The sequence below is a fragment of the Temnothorax longispinosus genome, chromosome 12, assembly GCF_030848805.1.
Source record: "Temnothorax longispinosus isolate EJ_2023e chromosome 12, Tlon_JGU_v1, whole genome shotgun sequence".
Lineage (NCBI taxonomy): Eukaryota > Metazoa > Arthropoda > Insecta > Hymenoptera > Formicidae > Temnothorax > Temnothorax longispinosus.
The window spans coordinates 12,078,282-12,096,851 of NC_092369.1; the positions used below are offsets into that span (position 1 = coordinate 12,078,282).

Sequence of the window (18,570 nt, forward strand, 5' to 3'; positions counted from 1 at the left end):
GCCGGTGGTTACCACGCCGGATATCCTACCTGTAAGACACGCGCAATGAGAGTAACACACAGGGTTAAGCGTGTACCACCGGTTACATTGTATCTCGCGGTGGTCCAGCCAGCATCGCGAAGCCCGGGTAAGATTGGATCTGCGAGTATCGATCATGCATCGAGATGAGACCTGGGCCGGGACTCTCCGCTCCATTCGAGTATAATACTAATGGAAAGACTGGTATTCATGTGAACGGCCTTCGGGGCCTCTGCAGGCCGTTGCCTCCGCATTCGTTCCTTCTCCTCCTCCTCCTCCTCTTTCTCTTCCTATCTTGCCTCTCTTTCTCTTTTTCTCTTTCCCTCTCGCGCGCACTTCTTGTTCTTGCCGCGTTCCGTCTCCATCTCTCTCTTTGCACGCACAACCGCTCTGCTTCTTCCTCTTTCGCACTCACTCTCTGTCACTCTTCCTTCTTCTACTTTCAGATCCGTATATCCGTCATCCGGACCGTGTCGTTAGACAAGACTCTGTTTATTGACGCGAGTCCTCGAGTGGCTCCTTACTCCTCGTTTCCTTCTCGATGCTTTGCCGTTTACCGTGTGCGGGATATACGAATATGTCCGTGTATCATAGATGTGTGTGTGTGTGTGTGTGTGTGTTCGCAGCTTAATGCGCTTTCATCTGAAATCTCGACGGTGCCACGCGCGTCTTTCCACGAGAATTTCGCACCGCAGGATCAGAGATAATGGACTCGGGGGAAAGGCAGCGGAATATATCGACGGTGCAAAATGGAGGGTGGGCGAGAAGAAACGACGACGTTGAGATTCGGGGCTTGTTTCTAAGTCTTATTAAAGTTGGCCGAACTTTCCCGCGAGACACAGTCGTTGAGATGTCACGAGAAAAGTACAAGGGATGGACCGGATGGATTAACGACTGACCGGACGGATCTGAGCGATTTTTCAAGGAACAAGTCCTAGATTTTTTGCTTTTATATCGATTGGCAAAACCGATCAGCTTTTAGTTTCGCTCACAAAAAAGATGACGCGAAATTTCTCAGCTATCGAAAGTACTGTATCATTTATGCAAATCAGATTAATAATGTACGAATCCTTTGTATCATCAATTCGTTTTTGTCTTCTCGATGTTGCCTGATAGCTTTTCCAGCGACGTAGGGATTGACTTGAATCTTCAAGTCTAAGAAACATGGATATTATTACAGAATGAAATCTCTTGATCAGAGAGATAGGAACGGTGAAAGATATTCTCCATCTACTGTCCCGCATTTGACAGATTCAGACCACACTGTGACGGAGCACAAAGCACGCGCGCTCTCGTATACGTACGTACGTCAGGCGAGCGATACGCGCCTTTAACTGAAATCATCAGGACTAGATCCCGTTCGGCGATAATCATCCGCGATGCGACGAAGCGGGTGCGTTCGGGTCGCATTCTCCACTTGACCGACGTGTTTCGCGCGCGTGGAACGAATTTATATATGCACATGTATGTGCGACGCAGCCTCGGCGTGAATGCACAGGAGGGTGTTAGAGAGAGGGAGAGAGAGAGGGGGAGAGAGAGAGAGAGAGAGAGAGAGAGAGAGAGAGAGAGAGAGAGAGAGAGAGAGAGAGAGAGAGACAGAGCGGCGGTCCGTTGCGCGCCGCGTTCCCTATCACGTGGAGTAATTGACTATATAATGGATTCCTGCGACTGCGATACGTCAAACTGACAGGTCCAGGGGCGTGTGTCGAGAGTCCGCCGCTCGACCGAGTCCTTCGATATTAAACCCAACCCCCGACGAGCGCGCGGACCCTCCGGCTAATTCGTGACGATTTTATAAAGCTGACGCCTCTCCTCCGTCTACTAACCGGGGTGAATGTGCGAATTAGCATAGAACTACGCCGAGTTGCGCGAGGGCGGACCCTTTTGCGAAGCGATAGGAAAAATTGTATCGACTACGCGGTATGATTAGGTATATTAACTCTGACTAGCAATCGCGCGAGATGGAGGATTACAAAAAAGTACTACATTGTAATAGAATCAATATACTCAAGACGATGATAAAAAATATATTTATTTAGGTAAAATGTATGGAAATGGATCATATTGGAAAACAAAAATATGAACTGTATTTGTGTATCTCATATATGGAAAGACTTTATAATTCCGAGGAAAATTGAAATTTGTTGCTCTACTTTTCAGCGCGCCACATATTGTCCATATAAAATGTTCTTCTTAAGAATATATTTTTTTTATCTTCTTCATATCTGTGTGGCCGATAATTGGGTTTGAACTATCGTGCAGCCGCTTCAATCTCCGAAAGATTCTCGAGCGGGGAGACTCGCGGGGAAATTCAAGCTTGTCTGATTCAGTCCACGTGGCCCCCGTACGGCCCTTCTTGTTACCGCGTGACGTGCGCTGTCTCGTCAGGGGCGTTCAGCCCCCCCTGACACGCGACGCTGACGACGTACACCGCGCTAACTCGAAATATTACGACGACGGTTAAGCTCATTACGGATGGGTGGTTATCATAAGATACACGAGCCGTCGTCGGCCGCGCCGACAAGTAGCGAGCAGCTTATCGACGATGGATTTCGACAAAAAAGACGGGCACGCTCGAAAACCTGTTTCTTTAAAATAATCTTGAATCCTAGGAAGATATTCCCGGCACGTCGGGAAGCTTAATGAAGGCGATATAGACGGCGGTCATTAATTGTAAGTATCATAATGTCGTGTCATAGCGTGAAGCAGATTCTTCCTGTAAACATCAAAATATGATTCTTTGATGAATGATTACGAATTCTCGAAAGAGCATACATAATATGTCGTTTAATGTATGTATATAATAAATCAAGTATAGTCGCTAGGATGATGTCTTCTTCGATTATATTACCTGAGAAATATTGGGAGTATATGAGGAGGATAATTTTTTTTGTCGTTAGGCAGGAACTTTTTTTTCTTCATGAAGACATTGTATCATCCCCAATACAATTCAGGCCCGCGCGGCGCGGCAAATAGAAACATCGGGTTAGGTCATCGGATATTGGCATAGCCGAATTTTGCGATCCCTCCGTAAGAAACGAGGAGTCGATCTTTGCGTCGTAAATCTCGCGGCTGGAAATTGCTTCTCCCAACAGCGTTTCGATCCCGCGAAGGAGAACGATTTGTCCTTTTCTGGAAAGGAGATCCGCACCCCACAAGCATTTCCCTTTGGCTCGAATAATCCAGAAATAAATTCTCACCCGACACCTTCTTTCACACCCCCGGGCTCCTTATTTTACCGACGATCTTTTCTCCCCTCGCATGCGTACATACACGCGTACATATATATTCGCACACGTTTACGTACATACGAGAAAGAGAAAGAGGAATCTCGGTTAAGTACCGAGGAGCCGTGGAAATGCTCCTTAAACGGCCTTCCTGCCAATCTTTCGCCCCGAAATACGGTTATATCGGCTTTGGGGTGCGCGGAATAAACGGTTACATAAAGTTTTCGATTGGCGCGTGGCGTAACCACCCCTGTGTCCGAGGGATGGCCGCCCACCCTGCCCGGGGATACACATATGTGCACTTGTTCGCCCGTAATGGACGAACTACCCTCGTCCGGGCACTATATTATATCGCGGACGATATCAGTGCCATTGTATTTAAAGCGACGACCATTTCACGAGTCGGACCGTGCTCGAAGTAATGAACTTCCTACGAGAGGATAATTGACGAAGTGCTCACTACTGCTTCTATACGTTCTATACGCTCCTTTACTTATCTACCGAAATTACTCGTGTCTTTAGAATTCCAACTACAATAGTATTGTTCACATCACATGCACACACATTTTCCCTCTCTCTCTCTCTCTCTCTCTCTCTCCCTCTCTCCCCCTTCTTTTCTCATATATATCTAATACCAATGTTGAAAGTATTAATTTTAATTAATATTAAGTACAAGTTTAAACTTCTCTAATAACGATCTTTTATTCCTCGTAATTTCATCATGAACACAATTAGCGTTCGATTCTCCCGAAGGTGTCGGCTAAGTGATGGTAAGGAGAACGGGGGAAAGTTCGATCGCGTCTGGATGCGGTACGTGTCCGTCGCGAGAGCGGTCCGTAGTGCCGGATGCACGTACCTCGACGGAGAGGAGAGAGCCCTACGTGCCTGTCGATGCAACCCGAGGGTGAGGGTTAATCCCCTCCCCCCTAGCGCGAGAGAGCTCAATATATATTAAGATTCGCGAACCCCTCGGACTAAAAGTTCGTAACGTTCCCCTTCCTGCTCGTGGAAGTCTTCCTACAGACTCTCGCTAACCTCCCTATCCGGCTACGCCGTCGGAATTGCGATTATGGTGGCGATATTACTGGCGTAGGGGCAACGCTCCATCCGCGAGGGTGGCAGTATCCCACGTCTATCTCTAGTTCTCCTCTTTTTCTGCTCATCTCGATGGCGCGCGCGCACACATTCTGAGCTTATTGACTTTACTTCTGAGACTCACCATCGCCATCGACTCGTATTTATTTACTTGCCACGATTTGATCTGCGAGAAAGGAGCCATGGGCGGCAAATGCTTTCTTTTTAGGATAACAGCGAAAGCACCATAGGGTAGCTCGCAGGTAGTTTCGACCACGTCAACCATATGGCTTCCAAAGTGTGCTGCCTTTTGTCAGCGTTGCTTTTTTCGAGCAAATTACAGATGCCTAACCATGAAAAATAAACCAGGTCAAATAGCTAGTTAGAGTAATAAAAGTCAGCCCGGACGAGGATATTTGCTTATTATCCTACAACAAAGGCTTACGGTGCACAAAATAGAGACTGGGGAAGCTTTTACCTCGATGAGAGGATATATACGTGCGAGAAATAGTACAAATGAAATGTCACGCTTTAATACAATTTTGCGATTCATCATCCGGACGGTGGCGTCGCTACCCTCTGGAAGGCGAGGGCTGAGAAAAACCGAGTTGGTGGTTTGCACGTGCCGGCTCTCTCCGCTCTCTCGCTTCGTGCTTTCGCCGCCAATGCGGAAAATAGCGAGACACGTCTACCTGCTGCGAGACGGCGAGGCGAGGGCGACGCGATCGATACTTGACCACAAAGACGCTGACCACGGCATAGTTTTCGTCGCATCGAGCGATCGTCGGTCGATTGTGCGATACGCACAATCTACCGGTCATAACTTAATGGAATCGGGTAACTGTACGTTTAAGAAAGAGACTATATGCTATATACTCTGCTAAACTCAATGATATTTCCACATTAAACCATAGCATTATATGTTATATGCTTTCAATCTTCACTCCGCATGAAAAGCTTGATAATACAATTTACTAAAAATATTGAGAAAAATTCTCAAAGACAAATTACGAGATCTATTATATAACTTTTTCTACATTACAAATCTTGCTTGGGATGTAAATCTCAAATAAGAGGTGATCTCTCCTCTTCTGGCTTTAAAGTCAAAACGAGAAGAATGTTTTACGCTGCCTGTGCACGCAGGGCTCACGGAAACGATACCGTGGGATTGCAATGAGATTATAATGCGGTGGCTAATCGCCTTTCTTCTCAATTTCGACGAGCAATTTCACGGGACGGTCACGCCAGTGGGAAATCCGTCTCGCCGAAAAATCGACGCGGCGCATTAAAACGAGGACGACTCTCGGCGCGATCCAATTAAATGCCGCGCGGTGTTAACGACGCCGCGTCTCTCCTCCGTCTTTTCTTCGCAGCTTGCAGCGAGGATGAAAGCAGCAGGCATAGACACGGCCACGAAGCGGCCGAAAGGGAGGATGAATTTTACCGTCCTAATGAAATTTCCCGGACGATAAAGAACCTCAGAGCGGAGGCGTCGAAATACGTGGCGGAGATAATGGTGTGTTTTTCTCATTTCTCTACTTAATAATCCCCGAGGCGAAACGTGACGATATCGATTGGTAGGAAAATAGAGAAAATAACTATCCTAATAAAGCGGGATAAAAGAGGACGCGCGATAGATCCCGAATTTTCATTCTCATATCCGTGTATAAAGCGATGTGTGATATCCATTAACCCAATTACACCTGCGAGCGAGAGTATATATTCTATCGCAAAAGAGCGCCACCGTGTGCTTACTTTAAAAGCGGCACGAATCCAGTTTCGCAAACCTCGCTAAAAACTATTAATTGCGATCGGAGGCGTGCGAAGGGTACCGGATCGTAATTCGATGCGCGGACGACGGCGAATTGCGGGACTGCACCTCCGTGGTTCCCGGGCTGCTGGTACTTTCGGGCGCGCACGGACCGCTGAAAAAGCTTTTTTTCGCCGGCAGCGCTTTAATGAAATTTTTTCGACCTCGTCATCGTCCCCGTAATAATCTCCCTTTTGCAACCGGGTAGCCGCGCGCGGCTGAATTTATTGCAGCCCGCCTGCCGGAAACACGTCCGCGAGGAAATCTTCTGGATAAGAGGCTCACGAGCTCTACCTCAGTCTACCGTTTTTTGTCACTCCTTACCTGCCGAGTCTTTCCTGGTCCGAGTATGAAATACGCGGGAGCGGAGAGGCGCGTAAAAAAAGATCGGCGAGGAGAGGAGAGCCGGAGAGCGACTGTGGCGATGGCGGGGAGAGAGGAGTAAGAGAGAACGAAGGGAAGAGAAAGGGAGAGAGAGAGAGAGAGAGAGAGAGAGAGAGGGGTTCCGGTGACGGCGAGGACGACGACGATGGATCCTTCTTGCCCTGGTCGGAACTTTTTGCGGTCGCTCTTGGGACGAGCCCGAGAGCCGAGGGGGGCAATAAAACTAATGGTAACGCGCGCCGGTAATTCCTTGCGGTCTGTTTGTCGCAAGTCGACGACCTGGCCTCTCCGCCTCGTCATTTACCGAGGGAGGATTCTACGGCCAATGTCGGCCGACGACGACAATGACGACAGCGGGTGGTGCTTTCTCGCTTTCGTCGCGGTTGGTGGTAACACGTAGAATTGGGTTAACATCGCAGATTTTAAGTGTCGGATGCCTTCCTGCACGAAATGTGATCGCTTTCATCAATACTTTCAAAGGATTTCCGTTTTCGACCACTGTCCACGCCGGTCTCATTAACTTCAGCTAAGAACTAGATGTAGAAAAAAGAAAGGATTCCTCTGAAACACATGTTAATGTCACTTTCTTTCTTTGCAATCTGTTCCACAGTGGGTAGAGGAGTCGTTTACGAATTTCGACAAGGGTATCAATTGGCGGAGTTATGTTGTGTGCGACGTAGCGTACACCAACGTAAACAATTGGCTGTGGACGCCGTTCATAGAGAGGGGCCCGGCGAACCGCATGTACATAGAAATCAATTTCACGACTCGCGACTGTTCGCTGTTTCCCGGGAACGCTCTCAGCTGTAAGGAGACCTTCAGTCTACTCTACTACGAGTTCGACGCCGCCACCAAGGAGCCACCCCCGTGGGAGCCGGACAGTTACAAACTTATTGGTGAGCGATGATGCAACAAAGCAATGGCAATTAAAGGATTCACCTCGGAAATACGATAATGATGTTATTTCAAGGATAACAAATCTAAAAGCTTGCATTCCTTAAAAGAGATATTAAGAATAGCTTTAACTTTGCATAATTAGATTTTCTATATTTTTCATACATCCGTTATCGATGTAAACTCGTCGATCAATCTCAATATTTAGGACGGCTTTTTATGCTGATTTGACGTATTTGCAGGTCGGATAGCCGCGGGCGAGGGTAGGTTCAACACGAACACCGAGGTGGTGATAAACACCGAGGTGAAGTCGATCCCGGTGACGAAGAAGGGCGTCTACTTCGCTTTTCGTGACCAGGGCGCTTGTATATCGATCCTAGCCATCAAGGTATACTACATCAGCTGCCCCGAGATCTCGGTGAACTTCGCCCATTTCCCAGCCACGCCGACTGGTCGCGAGGTTGCGCTTATCGAGCAAACGCGCGGCACTTGCGTCCCGAATGCCGTCAAAATCGCCCAGCCGACTTTCCTCTGCAAGGGAGACGGCAAATGGTACCTCCCAACCGGCGGATGCCACTGCAAGCCCGGCTACCAAGCTGACGTGGATAAGCAAGAATGCAAGGAGTGTCCGATAGGCAAGTTTAAACACGAGGCGGGTTCTCAAGCTTGCGAGCCATGCCCGGAGCACAGCAAAGCCTCCGATTACGGCTTCACGGAGTGTCGTTGCGATCCGGGCTATTATCGGGCGGAAAAGGACCCCAAAAAGATGCCTTGCACCCGTGAGTATTGACCGAACTAAACTTAGAAATTCTTTCTATAAAACACTCATCGTTATTTTCAATTTTAGAAAGGTAAATTGTCCAAATAATCACAAGATCTAGGAATTTCAAAGAACGCCCAAAAGATTAGAGTCTCCATTAAAATATTAAATTGTGCAATGTATACTTGTGTTATATTAACTGTTCGATGTAATGTTTGTGGGTTGCGATATATTGCGTTAAATGAAAAGTTTCGCGTAAGCGGGAGAGATGCGGAATGGAGAGAATTTGGAGGACGGAGTTCCGCGAAAATCTTCAAGAATATATTTCTTGCAGAACCACCTTCGGCGCCGCAAAACCTGACCGTCAACTTTGTCGATCAGTCTACAGTGATCCTTTCCTGGAACGCGCCGCATATGCAGGGTGGCAGATCCGACACGACTTACAGAGTGGACTGCGATTCCTGCAGCATGGGCGTCAAATACATTCCCAATACCGTGAGTTTTCTTCAAAGTCGTATATTATACGCGATGTATACAAATTGCGCGATAGTTGAATTATTTCTCGATCGAAAAGTTGACGCACGGATTCGCTTCGATTTTGCGACAGGAGATCTTCAACGACACGAAGATTACGATAACCGGCCTGAACGCGGTGACTACTTATCGCTTCCAAGTGTTCGCCGAGAACGGCGTATCGTCGTTGGTCGGCAAATCGGAATACGTGGACATCACCGTCACGACGGAGGCGAGCGTGCCGAGTCTCGTGAGCAACGTCAGGATCACGAGTGTCAAGAGCTCGGAGCTCAGCATCAGCTGGGACGCGCCGGACATCGGGACCGGCGGAGACAACGATCTTGTCGAACGATACGAAGGTAAAGCTAAAGAGAGCCGTAGCAACATTGCGTTGCTACGCTATTCTACGGCGAAATCAACTCTAAATTGTCACTCGATCGCGCGGTGGCGGCGGAAGGATTAATAATCGTCTCGATATCTGGTACAGTGAAGTGTTACCCGCGCTACGACGACGCCACTAATGCAACCGTCATTCAAACGTCCGAGCTGTCCGCCACGTTCAAAGGTCTCAAGCCTTCCACGGATTACGCGATACAGGTTCGCGCTAAGACCACCCGCGGCTGGGGCGAGTACACGCCGGTGATATTTAAAAAGACACCCCACGCCATGGGCCTAGGTAAGCGCGTTCAGCGGCATTTAGATTCACATTTCGCAATCTCCCTTGTACCGCGCCTCTAACACGAACGTTTCACGCAGACTACGTCGGCGAGGACGACAACATGCAAGTTAGGATAATCGCAGGGGCGATCGTTGCTGTGGTTGTACTTCTCGTGATTATTATTATCATGACTGTTCTGATTCTTAGAAGGTAATTGAATCATTTTCAATATTAGAAATATATACCTCAAATATTGCGAGTTATCGCGTACCAACGCGCGAAAAGTTGCTTCTTTCCAATCGCTTTGTTCAATTCGGCTGATATCGTGGGATTTCGTTGCAGCAGGGCCTCGGATGAATGCAACAAGAAGCAGCCGAGCGACTGTGACACCCTGGAATACAGAAACGGCGAAGGTACGTTTGCATTTTGCTCGAAATTTCTCTGTCTAAAGATTTATTATCGCTATTACCCCCGCCCTTACAACCTTGTCACTTTCATAGTTGTTTCATTACGCCCTCGTGTCTTGTGACTAACTTTGAATTCACTGGCCCCCCTTAGATCCAGCAAGTGTCGAAACTATACCCCATATACAAACAGACCCATAATACGTTAAACACCCCCCCCCCCTCAGTAGAGATTTTTTTACGGATGAGAGTGAGAGAAAGAGAGATAGCTGAACGTTAACACCATAGAGAAAATGAGCGAAGAGAAAGCAGTCGGGCTCTGAAATACGTCCGCGACAGGGACTTAAAGAGAAACGATCGCTTTCCAGCCAAAATTCACACCGATCTGGCCCATTGCCTGAGTGCGATTATTCTAACCAAATTCTTTCGATTCTTTCTTTTCATGTGCGATTCCCCTAATCTATCGAACCTGCCTCCATGAAAAATCCATGAAAAAATTCAATGAAACAATGTACACAATCGCCTGCTACTACAGGACTAGTTGTGACCTACAGTAAGTCTTCTCCAAACACCTCAAGTTTTGTTTTTTAGGAACTCAATTTTGTGTAGATTATTTTTGCAACCCCTGTACATGCATTACACTCTCAATTAAGTCAGACTTTACGCTTTTGCATATACACACATGTACACACATCACACGTACGCACATGCACCAACAAACACACGTGCGCGCGCCCGCGTAACAATTTTGCACGACACCTTAATTTTCTTAGATACACATTACGCGTGCCCGCGTATGTGCGCATTGTGCTTGCGTGTGTTTGTTGTGTTGCATTGTTCCGCGTTTCAATTGCATGCGTATTTGTCAGTGTGTCGATGTTAATAACGTATGTGCTTTTTATATGTATCTGGATTTGATTCGCGAAACATATCAGAAAAAATATAAAAGATAAAAGGAAAATAGAGATACGCTTGAAGGAGCGTATCTTTTTAATCAGCGCGTTGATTTTCTAATACCGGAAATAATTTTTACTTAAATCCGATTATACATACTTTCATAATTATTTCATTTGTGATCGAAGCAAGATATATCTGTGCCATTTCTCGCTTTGCGTCATTAAAAAAAGAATTCATCACCCGCAGCTTCTTTTTGTTTTGCTGTTTGTCAATTAGTGTGTTGGTTGTTGTGTTGTTCACAGTGCACTGCAAAATGGACAGTTCACCGATTGTGACAACCCATACCAACAACAAGAGCAAGTCCTCGCGTAAGTCCTTTGTTTCCAAAAATAATCTCCGGCCCAAATTTCTCGCGTCCGAAGGAAAAAAAAACGCCGGATACGTCCGTACAATATATTGAAGGCATAACCGTACGCACCGACACTCGTATACACTCTGAGTTCTCCACGATTGTTATAGTTTAGCTTTAGTTACGCTACGCTATGTTCTGTTCTTTCTTCACTGTCCTAGATATGCGACATGGATGAAAAGTTCGGAGGTATATATAAAATAAAAGCATGCCGCGGCCCCGTGTTTCGCAGGCAATTGCATCATGTTCTTGCATCTAATTTTTTTTTATCTTATCTTTTATTTTACTCCAGGCGATCGTGCTTCGCGATCGCTTTTCTTCTTACCACGATATATGCAAAATACTTGGATGTTCCCAGACGGCTCAAATAGAAACTAAATTGGTTTGAATAAAGAAGATTGGAGACGAGAGGCGCCGTCGAGAGAGAAAACTGTTTGAATCGTCTGAAACATCCGGGACGAGCGGTGTAAAAGAATCGCTGGATTTTTGGGATGTATCGCAATGATCTTGAAGTAATGGCATGCAAGAAATTGTGCATTTTGGCATGTGGATTGGCTATGCGCGAATTTTTCTTAGCGCACATAGACACCGCCGTTCGACATTAAACAGACCAGATTCTAAGCTAGATAAACACATATACAAGTAAAAAAAAAATGACTCTTTCAACTAAAGTGGGACTGAGAAAAAAAAGAGGAGATATATTTTAGAATCCACCTGCGTTTGGCTTTCTTGGTTGTGTCTTGTTTTTTGGAAATTTTAAACTCGCTGACGAGAAAGAATGTGTGAGTGTTTCTTTTTTGCGGGATTTGACACGGTTGGCCGTGCGATAGAGCGAATGTTGGGACGCGCGGTCTAGAGTTCTGTCAAAATTTCGCACCACCGGCCCTCGTGTTAATATAATGAACTCTGTTTTCGTGACGTTGCAGTGACCACGCCGCTGTTCACACCTGCAGTGGGGGTCGCCGCGGCGGGCGCAGGCGGCGCAGGCGGTGCAGGTGCAAGGAGTTACGTGGATCCTCACACCTATGAGGACCCGAATCAGGCGGTACGCGAATTCGCCAGGGAAATAGATGCCGGATATATCACGATAGAAGCCATCATAGGTGCGGTTCTGTACATTATCATATGATATTATCCAGCGGTTATCAAATAAGGTAGTTTTAGTAACTCGATTATACTCTTGACAATTTTCTTATGATCACAGGTGGTGGAGAGTTCGGCGATGTGTGCCGAGGGAAGCTAAAATTGCCTCCCGACGGACGGACAGAGATAGACGTGGCCATAAAGACCCTGAAGCCGGGCTCCGCAGACAAGGCCCGTAACGACTTTTTGACAGAGGCGTCGATAATGGGTCAGTTCGAGCACCCCAACGTGATATTCCTACAAGGCGTAGTGACGAAAAGCAATCCGGTGATGATCATCACGGAGTTCATGGAGAACGGTAGCTTGGACACTTTCCTGCGCGCGAACGACGGCAAGTTCCAAGTGCTCCAGCTGGTGGGCATGCTGCGCGGCATCGCTAGCGGTATGCAGTATCTCGCGGAGATGAACTACGTGCACCGTGATCTTGCCGCGAGGAACGTGTTAGTCAACGCCGACCTGGTTTGCAAGATCGCCGATTTTGGACTCAGTAGAGAGATCGAGAGTGCCACAGAGGGAGCTTACACGACCAGGGTGAGCGACAGATTCAAGTTGTGGAGTCAAAATTCGTAGAAGCTAGTGGCGTATACGAGACTCGAACATATGTATAATTTCTCGCCTAATTAATCTATCGTTTGTATTCAGGGCGGCAAAATCCCGGTACGGTGGACGGCACCGGAGGCGATAGCGTTCCGTAAATTCACGAGCGCTTCCGACGTTTGGAGCATGGGTATCGTATGCTGGGAGGTGATGTCGTACGGCGAGAGGCCGTACTGGAACTGGTCGAATCAAGATGTGATAAAGTCGATCGAGAAGGGCTACAGGCTTCCAGCGCCGATGGACTGTCCGGAAGCGATCTATCAGCTGATGCTCGATTGCTGGCAGAAAGAGCGCACCCATCGGCCGACCTTTGCCAATCTCACACAAACTTTGGACAAGCTCATACGAAGTCCGGATACGCTGAGAAAAATCGCTCAGAACAGGTAAAAGCGCCCACGTATCATTGTAACTTGTCATTGTAATCGCCAAATGCTGATATAAAATTGCGAAACGAATTTTAGGATAAGTTAGTCGCAAAAACGGTATTAGGAAATTTGATCCGTCTTATGGATCAAAAATCTCGAGCAAACGATATAATTATCATCGTCCAACATAAATGAAAGAAATATGACGGAATGCGTAAGATATAATCGGCGCACAACGAATAAAATTTGCTTTAAGTGCTTCGAGTGCACGTTCGCAAATCGCAGTTATCATATGTTTTCATTGACATTGTCTCAACGTTCTTTTCCTTTTTATTTATCTCTCGTTGAGTCGCTCGTTCATTAATATTTTAATAAGAATCACGCCGCATGCTACGTGACTTATGTATCGTGTCCATAAATTAATTTCTCTCGACAGCTAATAATTATTTTCATTCATTCACCGAAACGCTCACGCGTGGATCATACTACATCCGTTTCACGCCACTTAGAATGGGATTCGGCATTGTGGCTCATTGATGTATGACGTCCCGCACAAGCCTACAATCGTACACACTTATATATATGATGTGCTCGTGCATATGTATGTACTCAGAAGGAAGGCCAATGTCTGCATACTCGTACTCGCGCTGTCGTAACATCTCGACCTGATTGGCATTACTGGAAGCAGGCATACACGTACTGGACTGCATTATACAATTAGCACTTGCTTTTTATGTTTGTGCTTTTTCTGTTTTTTTTTTTTCCAAGTATCTCTACGTATACTCTCGACATATCCCCTAAGTAACAGTCGTCAAAATTTATTTCTACTGCGTCTACGCCACTGACGTTTATTTTCCGACACGCGCGCGTGAGAAGGGAAGAGAACAAAATGATCATTGGATCGACTTGAAAATTCGAGTCTTTCTCTTTTCCTTCTCGCAATAGCATACACTTTTCGCACGACGTCTCGTCGTAATCTCTCGATATCAAAGAGTCACATTTTTACCTCGTAAACGGACGCTGCTTTACGCTTCAAAATGCACTTGGCCGAGCGAGGTTTCCAGAATTAGCTGGCGGAAAAATTAATTTATGGACGAAAGTCTACGTTGTCAGTTGTGTAGAATACTTTTTTACCGCGTTCCGGGGACTTAGTCGAGATCATGCATTATGCGACGACTTCAACAGAGCTTTCAATTGCTTTCGCCGCTTAACGTTTCTACGCTCCTTGAGTCTATGGCTCGCATTTCAGTTATTCTTTACAAGAGCTATGTTTAAGAGGGGGCTAATTTTATACCTTTATGTTGCTTTTCTCTTTGACAAAGTTGAGTTCTGCCTACGATCGAGTAGAATATTTATAAAATATTAACGAGATAAAAATATTCATTTATATAGCAAGTGGTCTGACTATAATTTCCGTGTTTCCTACGAGAGTTAAAACTTGTAATCGCAACGAAATCCGGTAAGCCTCCTCCCTCACATTCTCCGAGTATCCCATTGGCATGGACGAAACATTACATTATTTCATTAGATTATTTCGCATATCTTTTGTTCGCGAAACAGCATATCTCGGTTCTCGCGTTTTATCTTTATGCCAATGGGGCACAATATTTGCATTTGGAAATCTCGTTGGTTTCTCTCCTATTCCTTCGTTCCGCCTCTTTTTCCCCCCTGGGCTAATTCTTTGTGCTTTTGGTTTTGTGGTGTCCTTTGGTACCTGACTACGAACTACCGCAACTGCAACGCAACTGTCGACAACTATCGTCCACGACAACAACAACAACAACAACCATCGCCTACAGCGTGAGGCCGCCTGCACACAATCCGTACTATGTCACAAGCCATACGGCTGCCGCCCAGGCTGCGGCGGCAGCGGCGGCTGCGGCGGCGGCTGCGATGCCACCAGGCCCGGCCGCGAGCACGGCGAGCCCGTTCGTAGACATAGTCGGCCATCAGGCCCATCAACATGCCCAGTCAGCGATTGCCGTTCCAGTAATGCCACCAGGAGCCGGCCGTAGCTTACACTATCACACACACGCAACGACACACGCATTGCCACACCAACAACCATCGCTCACCTATCCTAATTGGGTCCCGTTCTCTCATTTCGGCTGAGAATGGTTATGCTTGAATTAGAACGCGCAAGATCATCATCATCATTATCGTCATCTCCGCCCGTCTTTCTAACCATCAGAATTAATGCCTGGCATTTAAACTGGACGGATTTTAAAAGACTGCATTCTATATCATTGCAATTCGCATTATCTTTTACGGTCGCGCTAGTCGTAGGGAAATTATAGTCGCTCTTTCAGCGAGATAGTAGAAAATAGTATAATCCAAGTCGTGTCGGATGGAATAGTAGATGTGACGAATATAGAGATATTATACGGCCGATAATACGTTATCGAAGGGCTATAGACTGTATGTACAAGAGTAGTACCGTCATAAAAGAATCTCTTTTCCAGTCTTTTTACTACGAATTATCGACAAATGCGAGGATGTAGCGTAGATATAAATGTTAGACGATATATACAGAGAATTTCTCTACGTTGAACTAAGCAATAAACTTTACCGTTAGAGCGTATATTATTGATTGAAATTGAAACGGGATATAAATTGAGAGTTTAAGAGTGTTTCCAAATTTTATAAAGAATAAATTCAACCATCGAATAGCAATATAGGTTTAAAGAGCGAGCTTAGAGAGCAAAAGGCGATTAAACGTGGTGTGCATAAAAGCAACTAGAGTCTTTCAGGTGTTCTCATAATTCTATATTAGCGGTCATAGCTTTCATTGATATACGTATAAAGAAAAAAAAGAAGAAAAAAGACACATGTACACGCAATCACACATACATTTACAGAGGGTGTCCCAGAACTAACGTCATTCTTTTCGGCTGCGAATTTTTTGGTCAATTTAGGCTCTATAAAAAAAAACAAACGAAGTTTTTAATAGGAAAAGGTCGTCTGCAAATTGCTCAAAAGAACAGCCATAGTCTTACGACACCCCACACGTCATTTACATTAAATTGATATAAGTATTTATCGTGTAATTTATTAAAGCCATCGATTTTATCTTAGCGAAAGCTGCAAAGATTTATTAGCATATGTACAGCACGCGTGCGACCGGTTGACCATTTTAGAATAGTATTTTTATACGTAATATATTAAATAAGGGACGATGTAATTAACAATTAATACTGTTAGGTCGTATTTCCACATCGATGAATCCATTATGATCGTAATCATAACACTAAATTCTAAAGTATTCTCACAGAATGCGATAAATGACACGCCATTCCAAGAGAAATGATTGATTTACGATAACATATTGATTGCAAAATTCACTATTTAAACTATTTCCCCCTTTACGTTCTCTGCAAATATTATATTAAAAACTTGTCACAACATGGACCGGAGGTGAGGCACTTATCCGATGACAGGAATAAAACGATTTGCCGAAATTCTTTCGTAGTTATGTTTAAGTATTGATCACACGGAATTCATTTCATTTTATTTCTTCATTTATTTTTTAGATCAAACATAAACTGCTATTTATACAAAGCTTAAAATTATTCGAAGCTGTGAAGTTTAACTTTAATGTTGTAAAAGAAAACGTGCAAAGTATTCGCATCAATACACGCGCGAACGATAGGAAAGAGATAAAATTTGGAAATCAAAGCCAGATAGGTTGAAACTAGCTAGCCTGCAGATAGAAACACACACCTAGTATGACCTCCATCGCACTAACAAATGCTAACAATTGTCAGAATCAGGGAAAGGGGTGCTCCACCCTCGCCCCCACCTGCCTCATCGGAATCTTCCAACGTGCATTTGAGAAACAGGTAAAGAAAAAAAGAAAAGAGAGTCCAAAAGCGGCGAATTTCCCACACACCGAATCCCCTTTGTGGATGAGAGAGAAAAGAAAAGAAAAGAAAGAAGCGCAGACGAACAAAGCGCAATCGTTTCCGTTTGGTCCAGTGTCCTAGATAACACAGAGTTCGCCCTTTAACGTTTCGACTATTCGATTATGCTGACTGTGCTTTCACGTTCTCTCTGCTTCTTTGACGCGATAATGAAATATCACCGCTACGTAGACAGCGGTCTCCCTGCTTGGTAAACCTCTTAGTTTGTGTTGCACTGCTTGCCTTCGTACGCACCGTAATCCATTCACGTGTACATACACGTCAACTGTAAACTGTATCACTAACATGTTACATATGATACATCCGTCCTCGTCAACAGTACTATTGTATTAGTATTGTTAGCAGTTAGCGTTACTATCATCCTCATTATTGTCATCACATCGTCATTGTGTCGTCATTACCGTCATTATTAGCATTTGTATCACTTTTATTGCGGTGTTTGTCTTATTATTACATGTGTTACGTATTATTACTATTAGTATTATTTTGATTAAAATAATTACTTTAATTTTAATTTTAATTTTTAGCATTATTGTCGAGACGAAGAGAGATTGTACGTTTGCATCGGTATTTAAGTTTCGTAGCGCCTGTACATAACGTTGTACAAAAATGATGCACAAAACTTACTTAATCATATATACGCTAACATCGGCTATTATATGCTTATTTTCTAAAATGTATAATTCGTAATTTATAATTTATACAAGGCCGATCAATATTACACATATATCCATAAGAGACGATCTAGGAGCCAATTGTATATACTTAAATAGCTATTTTTCATCTAAGTTAAGGCTTTATACATTCTATTATTCTCAGAAACTTGTGAAATAAATTATATCAACCAAATCATCATTTTTAGATTTTTGTGCAGATATTCTAGAATTTAGACTAGTGAATTTTGATTGATTTATTATTTCCACCTCAAAAATCGACGTGATAATAATAATTTTATGTACTTAAAATACAATTTGTATCATATCTAAACATTTGTGTATAATATTTCCTTCCTTCGTGTAAGCCAGGAACACGGTTGCGTTTTACTGCAGCCAATAATACATGCTTATAGTATAATTTATATAGAAGTAAAACATAATTATTTAAAATTTAATCAATTTAGGAATATTATGTTATATTCCTAATATATATATTATATTATTGACAATAGAACGATATCCCACATATGATTTCTTTGATATCCCATGAAATAACGAAGACATTAGTAACTTCAATAACGATGACGAAATGTCGAGCAGTCTACAGCCGAAAAATAGTCTTCTTTATTTTATCCTTAGCTTCTCTGTTATTAACTTGTGGCGTAGTCAATAGCAAAACGACCAAAGCATCTAAAACATACATTTGGACTATGCGAATGTGAATGTATTTGGATAGCAAAAGAATTTAAGGAACCCTGAAATCTCGTGTGCCCTAACTTATTCCTTGCTGTGAACGTTATTCATTCGTACAAGGAGACATTTCTTAACTTGTTATTTTTGA

At 44.5% G+C, this 18,570-nt stretch overlaps 1 protein-coding gene across 17 annotated transcripts in view; it reads left to right on the top strand.

Annotated features, from left to right (window-relative positions):
* Eph (Eph receptor tyrosine kinase) overlaps window positions 1–18,570 on the top strand; it is a 92,821-nt gene that overhangs the window by 68,824 nt on the left and 5,427 nt on the right. For 2 of the 17 annotated variants that reach the window (XM_071795870.1, XM_071795871.1), the window contains exons 4-16: window positions 7,124–7,409; window positions 7,650–8,186; window positions 8,502–8,662; window positions 8,775–9,039; window positions 9,168–9,356; window positions 9,437–9,548; window positions 9,681–9,751; window positions 10,278–10,295; window positions 10,942–11,007; window positions 11,975–12,151; window positions 12,253–12,722; window positions 12,834–13,171; window positions 14,953–18,567. In XM_071795870.1, the coding sequence (XP_071651971.1) occupies window positions 7,124–7,409; window positions 7,650–8,186; window positions 8,502–8,662; window positions 8,775–9,039; window positions 9,168–9,356; window positions 9,437–9,548; window positions 9,681–9,751; window positions 10,278–10,295; window positions 10,942–11,007; window positions 11,975–12,151; window positions 12,253–12,722; window positions 12,834–13,171; window positions 14,953–15,265 (3,003 nt within the window). In that variant the 3' untranslated portion in view covers window positions 15,266–18,567. Of the gene's footprint in view, window positions 1–7,123; window positions 7,410–7,649; window positions 8,187–8,501; window positions 8,663–8,774; window positions 9,040–9,167; window positions 9,357–9,436; window positions 9,549–9,680; window positions 9,752–10,277; window positions 10,296–10,941; window positions 11,008–11,974; window positions 12,152–12,252; window positions 12,723–12,833; window positions 13,172–14,952; window positions 18,568–18,570 lie in introns of those variants that run through there. The other 15 variants (XM_071795875.1, XM_071795872.1, XM_071795887.1 and 12 more) reach the window with 15 other exon arrangements.